Source organism: Peromyscus maniculatus, chromosome 1 (assembly GCF_049852395.1).
Source record: "Peromyscus maniculatus bairdii isolate BWxNUB_F1_BW_parent chromosome 1, HU_Pman_BW_mat_3.1, whole genome shotgun sequence".
In the NCBI taxonomy this organism is placed as follows: Eukaryota; Metazoa; Chordata; class Mammalia; order Rodentia; family Cricetidae; genus Peromyscus; species Peromyscus maniculatus.
Window position 1 is genome coordinate 75,913,334 of NC_134852.1, and position 15,935 is coordinate 75,929,268.

The 15,935-nt window shown below is 51.2% G+C and overlaps 2 protein-coding genes across 13 annotated transcripts in view; one reads left to right on the forward strand and one right to left on the reverse strand.

The window, feature by feature from the left end:
- The window catches only part of Apba2 (amyloid beta precursor protein binding family A member 2), a 233,298-nt gene extending 229,120 nt beyond the window's left edge, over window positions 1-4,178 (forward strand). For all 12 annotated transcript variants that reach the window (XM_015994740.3, XM_076544361.1, XM_076544313.1 and 9 more), the window contains one exon: window positions 2,782-4,178. In XM_015994740.3, the coding sequence (XP_015850226.2) occupies window positions 2,782-2,853 (72 nt within the window). In that variant the 3' untranslated portion in view covers window positions 2,854-4,178. The remainder of the gene's footprint in view (window positions 1-2,781) is intronic.
- The window catches only part of Entrep2 (endosomal transmembrane epsin interactor 2), a 421,062-nt gene continuing 408,599 nt past the window's right edge, over window positions 3,473-15,935 (reverse strand). Inside the window, exons 9-11 of the mRNA XM_042277565.2 lie at window positions 10,608-10,835; window positions 4,190-9,032; window positions 3,473-3,693 (exon numbers count right to left, since the gene is read on the reverse strand). Coding sequence (XP_042133499.2) covers window positions 8,716-9,032; window positions 10,608-10,835 — 545 coding nt within the window. The 3' untranslated portion in view covers window positions 3,473-3,693; window positions 4,190-8,715. The remainder of the gene's footprint in view (window positions 3,694-4,189; window positions 9,033-10,607; window positions 10,836-15,935) is intronic.

Consider the following 15,935-nt stretch of genomic DNA (forward strand, 5'->3'; position numbering starts at 1 on the left):
CCTGTGTTCTCTGCCTAACACCCAACCCTGTGGTCCATATGATGTGCTTGGAAAAAGCCAGTGGTCCCTCTGAGAAGGGGCCCTTTTCAGGCAGCCTGATCCTGTCTCACCTCCACAGGCTGGCTCATGCCCCGCTTTAACGTCTGTGACCCAACTTCCCTCCAGGGGCCACTGGATGTCAGCTGAGAAGCAGGCTGTGTCCCCACCTCACAGTGTCCATGAATAGGATGAGCAATGCGAGGTAGTGCTCTCCAACTCTGGTACCTCGGGGCAGAGGTCACTGGGCGGAGTCACCAGGCACAGTTCCCAGCACCATTTCTGAACAGAATCCTGCAAACCTAGCCCCTTAGGCCAAGCGGCTCTGGTCACCTCATAGCTCCTGGGCCATTGCTGCCTGTCTGTGCCCGGGTCAGGCTGCTTTTCCTCTCCTGTTTTACTAGTTTGTAACCGTCCCCTAGTTCAGCTCTTCTTGGGTCATCTCCATGGTAGCAAGAGAATGGCCAAGAGGGTCCCAGTGGAGGGGTACAGCTGCTCTCAAGGAGTTCATAGGTGAGCATCGCACGCAGTGCATGGTGTGGAGCAGGCTCGATTGGGTGATGCCACAGTGCACAGAAAGGAGACTTACCCAGTGTGGGTGAGGCTTGTGATATGAAGGTGTGTGTGTGTGTGTGTGTGTGTGTGTGTGTGTGTGTGTGTGTGTGTGTGGAGTCACGAGCATGTGTAGTGGGGAGGAGTTGAGGTGAGGGTATGGGTGTATGGATGTTAGTGTTTGTAAGGTTTGGGTAAGAGTGTTTTGTATGGATGGATATGACTATGTCTGTGAGAGTAGGTATGAGTGTGGGTGCTAGTGAGTATACGGGTATCGGTACAAATGCATGTGAGTTTGTGGTGTGAAAGTGTGTTTTGATGTGTTCATGGATGAACATCAGAATAGGTGTGTTCAAAGTGAGGTGTTTGTGTTAGTATTTATGTAATGAGTGATTGAATCTGTGAGTTTGTGGGAAAACTGCGTGTGTTTGTGACCTGTGCATGTAGAGGTAGATGACAGATGAAGTATGAGAACAGGTTTGTATGAGTGTGGGTGTTAGTGTGGGTGTGGATGCATGTGAATTTGTGGGTGAGGCTGTGTTTGTGATGTGTGCATAGATGTAGGAGAATGGGTGTGCATGAATGCAGGGTGTGTGTGTGTGTGTGTGTGTGTGTGTGTGTGTGTGTGTGTGAATGCATTTGTGAATTTTCGGGGTAAGCATGTGCTTACGATGTGTACATCTGACTATGAGAATGGGTGCATGTGAGTCCAAATATGCATGAGGATGGAGGAGTGGGCGTGAGTGCGTGAGCACTGTCACCGTGAGTGGGACCAAGGTCTCTGGGAAAGTGTGGGTGCCAGCACAGAGGGTGAGCACAGAGCAGGAGAAGTGTGGGGAGAGATGGGTGCCAGCTGATGTTTGGCTGGGTTCTAAGGTCCCTGCAGCTTCAGGCCGTCTGCCACACTCCCTCTGGTGGCCACCTGGTGACCATGCAGGTAAGATGGTCAGGGCTCCCGTTTCCCGTGGGCAGGGAAGGGTGTGAGTTGCTACTTCCTCAGGGCCTCCTGGTTAATGTCCCTCAGATCACCTCTCTTGGAGCCACATTGGCAAAGTCAGTGTCTTGTGAAATACCCCGGCCAGGGAAGAGGCACATTCCCTGGGCAGTGATGATGGCTGGCTCTCAAGGAGAAGACAGGAAGGGGCCATTGGCTGCTTCTTACTAATGGCTTCCAAGAAGAGAAAATCTAATTTTCCTAAGTAGACATTCAGAGAGGACGGCCCTCATGGGAGCGCTCAGCCTCACACCTAAGGAAATCAATCCTGTGGGGAAGTGGGCCCGGGACCCCAAGAAATGATTCTACTTCCTCAGGCTTGAGAATAATGGATATCCAAGAAGGCAGCAAAGCGGGTGGGGGATGGGAGGCACTCTCCAGCCTGTGGGTCGGGGCTGTGCCCTCCCAGCTGGGAGATTAAAACGTCTGCCCTGTTCTCCACCAACCCCAAGCACATGTGGAGTCACAAGTGGAGGAGCCCACATTGATTGTGGGTGGGGTAGGAAAAGGCTGTCCTGGGCTGCGGAGGAGCTGAAACATGAACGCAGCAACCATCTGCAGATATTTACCTGCATGAGCTGGGCAGAGTAGAGCCAGGGCTTGCTTGCCTGGGGCAGAACGGACTGGGGGCAGCTGAGACCCTGGCAGGCTCTGCCTGAGCACAGTACAACCCAAGCCCGGGAGTGTGGCTCTATTGAGAGGAAAATGAGAAAATGAAGCTCGCCTGCTCTCTGCTTTCAGGGGCGCAGTGTCTTCCTCCATCCCACTGCCCCGGAAGCAAACCCCTGGTTAGCCTATGGAGATCCAGCCAGGGCAAGTGGGCTGCTAAGAGCCATTTGTTACCTGATCCTCACAGGATGGAGTCGTGGGTCAGCTTGCCCTCCCTTTTGGCCTTTTCCTAGCCCCAGAACTCATGTCATCCAGTGTCAGTCACAGACGCACAGCATGCTCCTTGCGGCCCTGGGGTGGGGTGCCTGCCTCCAGTGGGCAGACTGTAGTCGCCCTCGGATGCCTAATGTTTCATCCTTCTGGTGTCCACTTGAGAGGAAGAGTGCTGCCCAGTGGAGGACACCCTGGAGAGGAAAGGGTCCCACCTACCTCAGTCCAGTCCCTCTGGGAGCCTCTCCGGGACTGGGCCTCTGCTGTTCCTTTTCACTTGAGAAGTGGCGGGCAGCTCAGCCTTCCCTCTCTGTTTACAGATTCACATGAAGACCATGCCTGCAGCCATGTTCAGACTCCTTACAGGCCAGGAGACCCCTCTGTACATCTAGGTACACCCAGCCTCGCCACGGAGCAGGGACACCAGGCAGACCCACCTGGGCCCAGAGGAGCCAGAAGCCGGGACAAAGCCCTGACCCCTGACCCCACAGCCCAACCAAGAACTCTGGCTCCCCTGAAGGGTGTGTCCTCGTCACCTAGTTTTCTTGTTTTGTTTTTTTTAGTTTTGTTTTGGGTTTTGCCACAAAAAGAAAAAGAAAAAAAAAAAAAGGTATGTCCTTACCAAGCGTGAGTCTAAGGACAGTCCTCTGTAAAACTCACCAATCCTCTGCCACATTCTCATTGCGGCTGATGAAGGGTGCTCACAGGTAGTTCTGTGTGGTGTGCTGTGTTTTTCCTCCCTGAGGCTATGGAATGTGAATGTGGTGCCTGCCCCGCGGGGCTGTGAAGGGAGCCCTCTGTGATACAGCTACAGCCATCTCTGCCCTTGGGCTGGGACTCCTGGGGCCCAGCGGAGTCCTAAAAAAGGCTTGCTTCCTGGCCTCCACCTGCAGAGGAGCAGGGACAGCCTGGCTCCCAGGATGAGACTTGTGCCGAGTGTGGGAACCTGTGATTGATTGTAAGTATTTACGCAGCGAGGGGATACTCCCGAGTTAAATAAAAAAACGATGGTCACGATGTCACAACTCCATATTTATTTAGCAAATATGACTGTTTGGACTTTGACCTTGGCAAGCCATCCTTCAGACGTTTGGGTTTTCCAACGACCTGTGACCACAGCCGCTTCTCCTGTCCTCGCCTGTCCTGAGTCCCCCGAGACCCTGTGAATTTCCCTGGGCATCCTCACTTTTGACTTCTCCACCACAGGGCTCCCTCTTTCAGGGGGCAACATCCTGCCAGGAACAAAGGCAGAAGCATGGGAGACGTCCCTGTTTAAAAAAAAAAAAATCTACACACACACACACACACACACACACACACACACACACACACACTGTCCCCAACAAAGCAAGCCCACACCAGAAAACCCCGCCTCTACCCTTCCCGAAGGGACCAGTGAGAGTGCAAATTACTTGTCAAGTGAGGTGCTTGGCCATCACGCGCAGAGCAGTGTTAGTGTGTGTGGAGCAAGGAGCCCCATGGCCGGCTGGGCGCATTAGCGATCAATGTTAACTGACATCATTTTGTCTGGCAGTCTCTCTTTTTTTTTTTTGGCTCAGGCCTTGAAGAATACACTGTGACTTAAGAAGCCTTATTACACAGTAACTAAAGCTTTAGGATTACTGTACTCGAGGAGTAACCTGTGTGTTGCATGCAGCTGACCCTAGGAAGACTTCCTGCATATCGCTAATAAACCTGAAGTCATGACAGAAAAGCACTTTCGTGTACCTCGTTTGTCAGCTGAGCAGGCCCCCGGGGGCCTCTCATCTCCACAGTTCGGACAGTGGCTCTGTGAGCCGGCCTTGTGGTAGCGTCACCCCGCTCTGGTCTGGAATGCTCAGCAGCTCTCACACGGGAAGTGGAGGGCAGGGGCGAACATCATCACCAGGAGTCCCTGATGGTGTCAGGGCACCAGGTCAGTTCCAGGGTCCCCGGTCACCTGCTGCATGGACGAGACATGGCTGTGCACTGTTGCGGACCAAGTAAAGGAGCGGTGGAGACGGGCTGCTGCAGACCTGTTACCTCAGAAGTGCGTGTGGGGAGTGTGGAAGGAAGTTGGCCCACACTCTGATGTTTCTCCCAACCTGTGTGATCCACGCCTGTAGAACATTAACACCTGTGCTCTTCTGTACCTTGTTCAGTGGCCACAGGCCTGCTGCTGCCTGATGTGAGTGGGGAATGGGATGAACTTGAGGTTTTTCCTCAGGAGGTTGGGGGGGAGACCTTGGCGAGCCAGATTCTCCCGTCTGACCTGCCATAGCAGAGCAGGCCCCACTCTTGTGAGCCGTTGGTCAGGTGCTGTTCTTGCTCATGGTTCCGTGGGAACCACCTGAGGGGCCTGAGCCATGTGCTTGCTCCCTTCACTTCTGGCGGTCAGAGGCAGGTGAGGACCAGCCTTTCCCCCTGCACTCTGGCTCCAAACACTGCAGTGGGAAATATCGTCAGAAACGCAGCACAAAGGTCTCTGGGTCTGTCTCCTCACTCCCCAAAGACGGAAGAACTGAGGACAATGTGTCCCTGTGCCGAGATTCACAGACTGCTATCTAGATGGCTCGCATTCTCGCAGAATGAAAAGAACAGTCCCCGGGGTGAAAGCTAGCAGAGGAGCTGGTGCCTGCTGCCCTCCCAGTGGAATGTCCCCATGCGTCCTGGACAAGCATGTGCCCAGCTCCAGAGAGAAGATGCAGTTAGAGATGGTATGAGGGCATGGCGGGTGTGGTGTGTGCATGTGTTTTCACCTGTGTGCAGGCACGTGACTGTCTGTGCACATGTGGAGTGTCGCCCACTGTCACACCTTATCTTTTGAGACAGTCTTTTCCAGAGCCTGGAGATTGCTAATTCAGCTTGGCTGAACAGCGGGCGAGCTCCTGGACCTGCCTGTCTGCACATCCCAGCACTGGAACTACAGTGTGCACCTCCCTTTCTTCTTAGAATCCAAATTCAGGTCCTCACGATTGCCCAGGGAGCCATCTCCCAGCCCCAGTACACATAGCTCAGGACCTTAAATGGGAGACTTTGGAATTCAGGTACCCTTGAATGTCAGGTCCACAGAGGGGCAGCTGCGGTTTGGACTGTAGGTATAGGGGACTGCCTTTTCACCTCAGTCCCCGGCACTGAGTTTTTGGTGGGCAGCCATGGTGGCCTCTTGCTCCCCCAAATCCTGTCCCTCCAGGACCCTCTTTGTCCCAGTGAGACCTCAGCGACCAGAAATACTTTTTATTAAAACACTGATCATTATTAAAACACCTTGAGGTACATTAAATAAATACAACCTTTCAAGTTGTACAAACAACTCTCTGGTGGCCTGAAAACAATTTCCTATAAATTCTGCTTCAGCAGCATCTGTGAGCTGCTAGAGCAGAAGTGGGAGAGAGTATCCGAAGTGAGCTTTCCATTCCAGGGTTGACAGAAGCATTTCATTTGATCGTGGCCTCCCTGAGAAGGAGACCTTTGTCCTTGTGATGGAGACTCCTGCCCGTGCCTTCCCCGAAGTAGAGCTGGTACCCACAGTGGGTTCACATCAGCATCTTCCTGCCCCCAGGCAGACATGAGAAGGATGTCCTAGAAGATGCTGGCCTTTTTTTTTTTTTTTTTTTTTTTTTTTTTTTTGGTTGGGGGCCCAAGACCTGGTCAGCCTGGAGTGAGATCATCCCTTCCCAAATGATCACTGGTGGGCCCAGTTCAGATATCAGGAAAAAAAAAAAAAAAAAAAAAAAAGCAGGGGGCAAAGCTTCCAAGGTGGAAGGATGTGCAAGCAATGGTGGAGGATGGTGGTTTTGGCTTCAGGGAACCCACATATTGCCTTGGGTTCCCAGTACTAGGTCACCACTGAGGCAGAGCCAAGGGATCCAGAAGAGACAAGTCAAATTGCAAGAACACCATCTAGTGGCTATAACCAATACCTCTGACTTCCTGGAAACCTGGACCCTGGGCATTTCTAGTGCTCATGTGGGCCACCTGGGGCCCTGTGAAGGTGAATGGAGATTGATCTGTCATCTAACAGCCTTGCTCTGGGAGCCAGGAGTTCTCACCCACCCAGGAGCATGAAGTCCTGTGGTTTCTTTATCCTTAAGATAAAGCCATCTCATAACCTAGCCAGGATGGTTTGTGAACACCACTTTCTTGAGACTCTCTAGGACTCAGGGCTTCCAGGTGGTGGTGGTAGCCTGCAGCTGGGGGAGGTGCAGGTTGAGGCAAGAGTGCCACGTGACAGACGAGGGCCTGCTGTGAAAAGGCAGCATGAAGGCCACAGAGTCCCACACTGTGTCCAGAAACCGTTCACCCTGGCTACACTATGAAAATACCCTAGAGCTTGGGTCAGTTGGGATGGGGCAGGTCCTGGCCTCTCTTGGATTTCAGCTTGTTCTGAAGTCCACAGGTGTTTACACTGCTGCATGGGTCCTCCAATCACAAGACACCTGCAGCTGCCTCGCTTCATCTCTGAGGCGATGAAAACATCACACACCCAAGGCTAGGCTATGGAGATTTTTCAAGCTAATAGGCTCAGGGGAGGCCATTCTACCTGGAAGGGATTTGACAAAGTCCTCACTTGAGAAAAATTAGAGGATTTTTATAGTCTGAATAAAGTGCTCAAAAACTCATCTCTATTACTTCTCCTGTGGAAAAGGCAAGGTTGCCGTCAAATGCCTGATGTATATTTTTCAGCTCCCTAACCTCAGGAAGGCAAGAACCATGGCAACGGTAAGGTCACCAGAGCATGGATAGCTGACCACCACTGGGTGTTTCCGAAGCCATGTGGGCTGAAGCCCCACAGCTTCCAGACACACGAAGGTCCTCAGCACATTGGCTACAGGGAATTTGGGGGCTGGAACAGGGGAGTAGAGGCCGAAGCACAGGCCACGGCAGGCAGAATAGAGGAAAGAGCTGCTTAAGCCTGCCAGCTGGACACTGAACGATAGTGGTCACATTCTGGTCCACCCTGGCACTTCCCATAGACTCAGGGCTTCTGTGCCACTGATACTGAGGCCCATAGGCTAGTTGGGGTACAGTGATCTCACGTGCTTGTAGCTGCTGCTCTGGATGAACCAGATATGGGCGTTTCCATTTTTTTGCAGGAAGTTCTTGCAGGCAGGCTGCTCCGGCCCCATTGCTGAGAAGTGGCTGCTGTTGAACTGGCCAGAAAATGACGTCTGAACAGCCAAGAAAGCCTGGGGTGGGCCATTTTGCCCAAAGCCACCCTGGTTGTGCCCAAGCAGGTTTTGCTTTGCTTCTGCACATTCGCCACTGGCATTCTCCCAGAAATAAGTGGCTGACCATCTGGGTCCTTCCACACAGGAGTGCCTGCCGCCACCTGAGTCGAGGAGGGACCACTCTGGGTCATGAAAGGCATGCCTTAGCCAAAGGTGCACACATGACAGAGACTAAGGGCTTCTTAGCCCAGACTCTGACCTTCCCAGCCCAACTGGGTGACGTCACACCCAAGGGAAAGCCCTCCAGGGGATGGGGAGAGGAGCATATTGTTAAGACACAAGTAATAATTCTTTGCTGTGGTTAAAAGGATGGGAGGCCATGGGGAGGGGCCCAGGAAAGGAGGTGGGTTCAGCAGCCCACAGACAGAGGCCTAGTGGGGAGGCCCAGGCCACAAGGAGGCGGGCATTTCAAGCCTTCATGACGCCTACTTGTTTTCTAAGGGTGCCTAGGAAGAATTTCCATTGTAGTTTCATATGCATGATAGCCCGGTGGGCCAAAGGGTGGGCCCAGGCTGTGCTAACATTGCCTGTTTCCTTTGAAAGGAAATACTAGGTCTGAATTGTATAAAGGTTTCATTGCAGTGATACCAGCCACATGGCAAAGGGCTCCGCTGCCGCCGCCGCCACCACCCTCCACTCACTTAACACTGATCTAAGCTGGGCCCAGGTGTGTTAAAGGTTGTCTTGGAACAGATGCAATGTCCTTACGTTCCACAGGTGTCACCTGTCCCTGGATAGGTATTCCTGTCACATTCTTCAGTTCAAGGTGTTAGACCCCTGAAGCAACCAGAGCTTGCTAAGGGCAGGAGAGAAATATCTCTGAGTTAGTGGGACAGGGGGCAAACAGTCCCCAGGAAGACAACTGATGGGGGAACGAATAACAGTTCCCTGCCCGGGCCACCAGAGAGCCTCGCCTGGGTATTTCTGCTTGTTCTCTGCCCAGCAGGCCAAAGGCCTCTCTCTATCAAGCATGGTGGTGTCATGCAGGGCTGGATCTTGCAGGCACTGGGCCCATCAGTGTTCACATCCGGGTCTGTAGCTGCTTCAAAGCTGGTCCAGGACGCCAGCACCAAAGATGGCCTCCTCCACCCTGGGCTCCTCCGAGGGGACCGCTGAGCGGATGGTGCCCACCACATGTCGCACCTCCGAGGGGAGGGTGCAGTGTGAGTGTTCCAAGAACTTAGCCACCAAAACCCTGGTGTCTGTGTAGACCTTGCTCTCCACTAAGGAGTGCGGCCGCTCTTTGGAGACGGTCTGTACGGTCTCTGGCTTGGTCCCTTGGTCCGTTTTCCAGGTGTCTGGGTTGCCAGCAGATGAGAGCTGGTGCTGACAGGCAGCCATGGCAGGGCGCGATGTCGAGACTAAAAATTAAAGTGAAAGAGGAAATTTGAAAACAACCGTGAACCAAACGAAACCGAAGTTCTAGGGGAGAAAAAAAAAAAAGGAACAAAAGCTGCTGCCAGTTTTGTTTCAGAGAAGGCACCCCAGTGTGACCCAGCTTCCTGGATCACTTTGTTTCCTGTCAGCCTGGGGTGAAGTTGGTGTTAACCTCTCAGGATTGAGATGAGGAGGAAAGTGAGGGGTGGGCCCAAGAGGAGGGCTTGTGGGGGGTTCCTGAGCTCTCCTCAGCCTCCTCCAGCTCCGTGGCCTCTGTCCTCTGGGGTCTGATGACTTGTTGGAGCAGAGTAGGAACATCTAGAGACAGTCTGGTTTAAGACTAGAGGGGGCAGAAAGGCGGTGAATTTCCTCCCCCGTGTCATGTGTGGACAGCAGCCTCTCTCCAGGGCTTCTGTCACTCTTTTGGTTCCTTCCAACACTGCTCTCCCTGGGCATGGCCAGACTCTAGGCTGCTTGGTGTTTGGCCGCACAAGGCCACTGAAGTGAGGCTGGTGTGGGTACCCCTACGCCCTCTGTAGAGGTCTTTCAAATCCAATCAGATAAAAGTTCCCACAGTGCTACAGAGTCAAAGACCACCAGCCAGTCCTTACTGGCAGAAATTATTCCCTTATAACATCAAGGTTCAAGTGTCCATTCTCTAGCCTCAGGCACACAAGCAAGACTCCCAAGGAAGCTGATATGGCATATGCTTCCCTGGGCAGCTGGCCACAGAGGTCCTGTAGTACTGGATGGTACCCCTTTGGAATAAGAACAGCTAATGGTAGCTAAGAGCACCATTAAGTGCTGCCTGTTGTGGCTTGAATCTGAATGACCTCCATAGATTCATGTGTTTGAATGCTTGGCCCATAGGGAGTGGCACTATTAGGAAGTGTGGCCTTGTTGGAGTAGGTGTGGCCTTGTTGGAGGAAGTGTGTTACTGTGGGGGTGGGCTTTGAGGTCATATGTGCTCAAACTATGCCCAGTGTGGTACAGTCTCCTTACTGCCTGTGGATCCAGCTGTAGAAATCTCAGCTCCTTCTCCAGCACCAGGTCTGCCTGCCCACTGCCATACTTCCCACCGTGATGATAATGGACCAAACCTCTGAAACTGTAAGCCAGCTCCAATTAATTTTTTTCCTTTATAAGTGTTGCTGTGGTCATGGTGTCTCTTCACAGCAATAGAAACCCTAGCTAAGACACTCCCTGAACACACTCCAGCCAGAGGGCACACCACCTACACACAGTCTTTACCTGCAGCCACCCACTCTGACCTGGACCTCAGAGCATGCATGCAGTTCAGCGTTATGCTCATGCAGGCGCAGTGGTGCAGGTCACCTAAAGGGAATCTCATTGCCCTAAACTCTTGCATCCTTCCTCCCTTGCCAGAAGGGATGCCTCCCTCGCAATACAGCAAGGGCCTAAGACTACCACCCTCCACCCCAGCTCAGGGCCCTCAAATGTGTGGATGACGCTTCCCAGGATCCAAGGCTGGGCCGCAGTTGTCAGAGGTTTCTTGCCCTACAAGTTGGGCCCACCCTGAGAATACAAGGGAGCCATACCTGCTTCACTGGAGGTGCAGGAGGTGGGGTCGCTGGCCGAGCGGGCCACCCGCCCTGGGCTCGGTTGTGCCTGTGTGCTCAAGCTTGTTGCTTCTGGAGACACGTGGTGAGGGACTGGAGTAGACAGAAGGGGTGGTGGGGTGTCCAAGGTGCCATCAGGGGATGGGTGGCTTGGACCCAGTGAGGTGGCACCCTCTGATGTTGGGAGACTCGTGCTACTGGCAGGCACTGCAAGAGAATGGGCCCGGTATTAGAGTGAGTGGCTCCAAAGGCACCCGAATGCAGAACCAGCCAGCCGTCTGCCCTCCAAACCCAACCTACATGAACTCCACCGTTAGAAGCAGGCCAACACTGAGACAGGTCACCAAGCACTGCTGCATGGATAAAAAGCCTGGGGGGGAAGCAGACAGCCTCCCAGGAACTACGCCAGGAGGAGGATGGGGGAGCTCAGGCCCCTCCCACTCCCAGAGAGACTAAAGTCAGCACTCAGCTGCTTTGATCACCAAGCTGCTGCTTGTAGATCAGGACTCGTACAAGAAAGAACACGGTCTCTGAAGGACACCAGGACAGGCAGGAAGTGCAACCCCGTACCTGGCCTGCAGCCCCTAGGCCATATAATGTGGGACAAAGAGAGCCCACATGATGCTTGCCTGCCTTGGCTGCCAGAGTAGGCCCTGGGCGGCAGCATCAACCTCACCTGGGAACAATCAGAAGTGAACCCAGGGTTGAGGGGGTAGCTGCGGGATGGGCTCTGATTCGGCACAGGATCGGGTGTAGCCTGGCCACTCAAGCCTCAGCTGGACTTGGATAAGCACTAAATTGTGAGCACCACCACTCTGGACCAGTGAAGCTGGCCGTGTGTGAGCTTCCTTCCCACTCAGAGGCCAGAAGCCTAGGGATTACACAGGACGATGTTTAACACATGAACACGAAGCCCCGATGGGTAGACGCTTCCTTCGCTCTACTGGAATTACCAACAGCCTACCGGCTCCATCCAGGGGCAGACACTGCAAGGTGATAACCTGCTTGAGATACACTTGTTCCATCACAGTAGCCTGATTTCCATCAGTGGTGGGAAGCTTCAAGCCTTGCTCCTTCCTTCTCTTTCCACAGGGCCCCGTCAGCGCTCCATGCTCCCCTGTGCCCATGAGCTTGCCCCAGACCACCTACCACTCAGTACTCACTGCCTACTCCTGAAGCAGCCCAAGGAAGATTCTAAAGCATTCCTGCCTGACCACTGCTACCCCTCCACAAACAGTGGGTGACAATTAATGGCCCATTTGGAAAACATAAATGCTACCACATACATCATATACAAACAAACACCCCAATCTCTAGGGAGATGAACCCTTCTTTCTGGAGGGTGTAAAATGAGCAGAAGAAAACCTGTAACAGTACGTCTGCAGCTTGGAGCAGAGACTTCACCGGTAGGATAGAAACTGTAAAGGGAAGAAAGAAACCTGGCAATAAAGAGTTGTGTGCTGTGGCCCAGGGAATCAACTAAGCAGGGCCCCTGGGGGCTCACAGAGACCGAAATGGAAATTGTGGCGCCCGAATGGGTCCGCACTAGGTACTCCGCTTATATGTTATGGTTGTTGTCTTGGTGTTTTGAGGGGCCTCCCGGCAGTGCGAGTGCCAGGTGTCTCTGACTCTTGCCTGCTTTGGGGATCCTTTTCCTCCTACTGGGTTGCGTCACCCAGCCTAGATGACAGGGTTTGTGGCTGGTCTTACTGTACCTTTTGTGCCTTCTTAGGTTGATGTCCCTGGGAGGCCTGCTCTTTTCTGGGAGGAGATGGGGAGGGGAGGTAGATATGGGGGTGGGTAGGAGGAGTAAAGGGAGGGCAAGTTGCAGTTGGGATGTACTGTATGAGAATCAATACATGTTTTTTAAGTCGTGTGCTTGCATAAAGAACATGGTGCCACCGCCAAAGAGGAAACAGCAGAAACGAGTCCTCGCCGTGAGTAGGAAGGTCTTGCAAAGCCTCATACGTTTCTCATGATTTGATTTAATAAGCACTTTTTCTTACGAATCTACTCCAAAAATATCTTCTTAAAAAAAAAAACCACTTCAAATGAAAGAAGTGAGTCAAATCCAGACACACACATGGACAACAGACCTGTAAAAAAGTTGCTCGAACCCAAGGCTGGGAGCGGTTGTTCCCTTGGACGGGGAGAGGAGCTGGCAGGAGGGACGGCGTCCTGCTTCTCACTTGCTTGTGTAACTTTGCTATAATGCAATTTGGCCGCTCTATTAACACTTACAGCACAGGCTCTCTTGGACTCAGCAATTGCTCCCAGGAGTTTATTACTGGACATAATTTGACAACTGCTCAGAGATGAAGAGGTTGTATAAAAAAAGAAGCAATAATTGACTATACCAGAGAACTTCAAAGACAGGAACGGCATTTGTTAACCTCAGCCAACCTCTGCTAGTTACTCCCTAGGGAACTACTCAGTGGTGTGCCGAGATCATCTCAGACAAGCTGAGCTGTGTGGAGCAGGCCTACACAGTGATGCACTGAGATCATCTCAGACAATCTGAGCTGTGTGGTGCAGGCCTACACAGTGGTGTGCCGAGATCATCTCAGACAAGCTGAGCTGTGTGATTCAGGCCTACACAGTGGTAAACTGAGATCATCTCAGACAAGCTGAGCTGTGTGATTCAGGCCTACACAGTGATGCACTGAGATCATCTCAGACAATCTGAGCTGTGTGGTTCAGGCCTACACAGTAGTGTGCCAAGATCATCTCAGGTAAACTGAGCTGTGTTGAGCAGGCCTGTCATCCCTGCTACACCAGAGGCTTGAGGAGAAAGACTACATACAGAATATTTTTCCAGCTCATCCTAGACAACTTAGTGAAAACCTGCCTTAAAATAAGAAATGAAGAGAGCACTGAGGGTATAGATCATTGTAGAATGCTTGCCTAGAATGTGCAAGGCCCTGCATCAAACACCAGTACTGCTCCCAAATAAATATACATACATACATACATACCCTACATACATACATATGCACACACTAGCATCAAATACTAGTGCTGCTCATATGTATACATATATTTAACCTTTTGGAAAAGATTTAAGTATATATTTATTTCACCTTTTTGGAAAATATTTAAGTCTGGGTGGGAGGGCTCTGCATTTGAGGACAGGTACCCACAGAGGCCAGAGGCATGGGATCCCCCTAGAGCTGGAGTGGTGCTTATGTGCTGTCCGACGTGGATGCTGGGAACCGAACATGGGTCCTCTGCATGAGCAGTATGTGTCCTTAACTGCTGAGCCATCTCTCTAGCCCAACACCCCAACCATAGTTTAAACAGCTTCGATTCATGCCTCCTAAGCCTTCTTGATCCGACGTTCTTACCATTAGTGCTAACACAATCCAGTCACAGATAGGCAAGCATGACTTCGCTCTGAATTATACATATGTAATTACTGGAAACACAGAATTACAGAAGCTACTGAGAAAGCTCCCAGCCCAAGACTGGTGACTGTTTTTCCTCACTGTCACTGGGGTAATGCTGAGTGCCTGTTTTCATGACAGTTACGGTCCTAATGGACTTCGAATTTTTCATCCAAAAAAACCCACCTGTAGTTTTCTTAATTAATGTAGAATAATGTATCTAGCATGTGACACATGTTTTTTATGGCTCTCATTAATGGACTTCACTGTTCCCCCAGGTTTTCACTATCACGAAGACTGAAAACATCTTCACTTTTAAAGTTGCTTTCCTTATGTTAGACCCCAGGGCACTTCCAGAAGTGGAGGTTACTCCAACTAACAATATAAACATGGCTTCTACATAAAGAACCCTAAAATGACAGGCTGGTTTATGAAATGCCAGCCAAAATTCTGGGTTGTCGTTCCCCTGTGGTCTTGCCCATGTCCAAACCTACATTATTATTCATGATAGTTTAAAAGCAACTAGAATCTATGAAGAATGGTAACACTAAAAAGCAAGTTCAGCATGGTAACAAGGGACAAGATCAACATAAAAGCAAATCACATCTCTATGGCATGGTCCATCACACCCAGTAACAATGACCAAGGGGACCTGGAAGTCCCAAATGCAATACTGTTGCTGAGCGAAGAGAATGAAATCCCGAGGCATGCAATTGACCCTCTGTGTGCATGAGTTCTGCATCCATCCATTCAACCAACTGCACTTTTGCCAACTTTTGTGTCTATGCTAAATGTGGTGGTTTGAATGTAACTGGCCCCCATAATATCATAGGAAGTGGTACTGTTAGGAGGTGTGGCTTTGTTGGAGTGGGTGTGGCCTTGTTGGAGGAAGTGTGTCAATGTGGGGGTGGGCTTTGAGGTTTCCTGTGCTCAGGATACTGCCCAGTGTCACAGTCTACTTCCTGTTGCAACATGTAGGACTCTTAGCTACTTCTCCAGTACTACATCTACCTTCAGGCTGCCATGCTCCCTGCTGTGATGATAGTGGACTGAATCTCTTAACAGTAAGCCACCACTTCAATGAAATGTTTTCCTTTGTAAGAGTTGCCATAGTTATGGTGTCTCGTCACAGCAATAGAAACCCTAACGAAGACAGAAGTTGGTACCAGGGACTAGGGTGTTGCTGTGATAGGCCGGACCATGTTTTCCTATGGAGTAATATGGACTTTGGGAGTTTGGGTTAGGAAAGCAGTGGAATGCTTTAAGTGCCACTTAATGGGCCAAACTAGTAGGAGCATGGATGACAGTGCTGAGTGTGATGTGGGGATCAAGAGGTTTCAGAGGAGAAGAATGTTAGTCTGTGGCCTAGAGACTGGTCTTGTGATATTTTGGTTAAAAAAAATGGCTGCCTTTTGCCCTTGTCCAAAGAGTCTGCCTGAGGCTGAAGTGAAGAGTTTTGGACTAATTCCATGGGCAGAGGAAATCTCAAAACAGCCTAGCGTAGACTCTGCTGTGTGGTTACTAGTGTTACCTCTAATGAAGATATATAATGAAAAGGAGCAAGCTGAGCAAGGAAACATAATTCTAGAGAAAAAGAGCACCAGAAAGTGGACTGGAATGAGTTCTATGTTTAAGGAGATAAACAGGTTAAGAAATGGAATAAAGGGAGTATTGACCTTAGGGCAAGATTCCACCTAGCTAGATTTCCAACTTGTGAAAAGGAATCAAAGAAAATTTTATAGTTGGGTGTGGTGGTGCACACCTTTAATCCCAGCACTGGGAAGGCAGAGGTTTTGGATCACTGAGTTTGAGGACAGCCTGATATACAGATCCAGTTTCAGGAAAGCCAAACTTAGGCAGTGAAAATCAGAAAGAGAAGGTTGGTGAAGATGTAACTGAATGAGGGGGCCATGTTCCAGCCTCA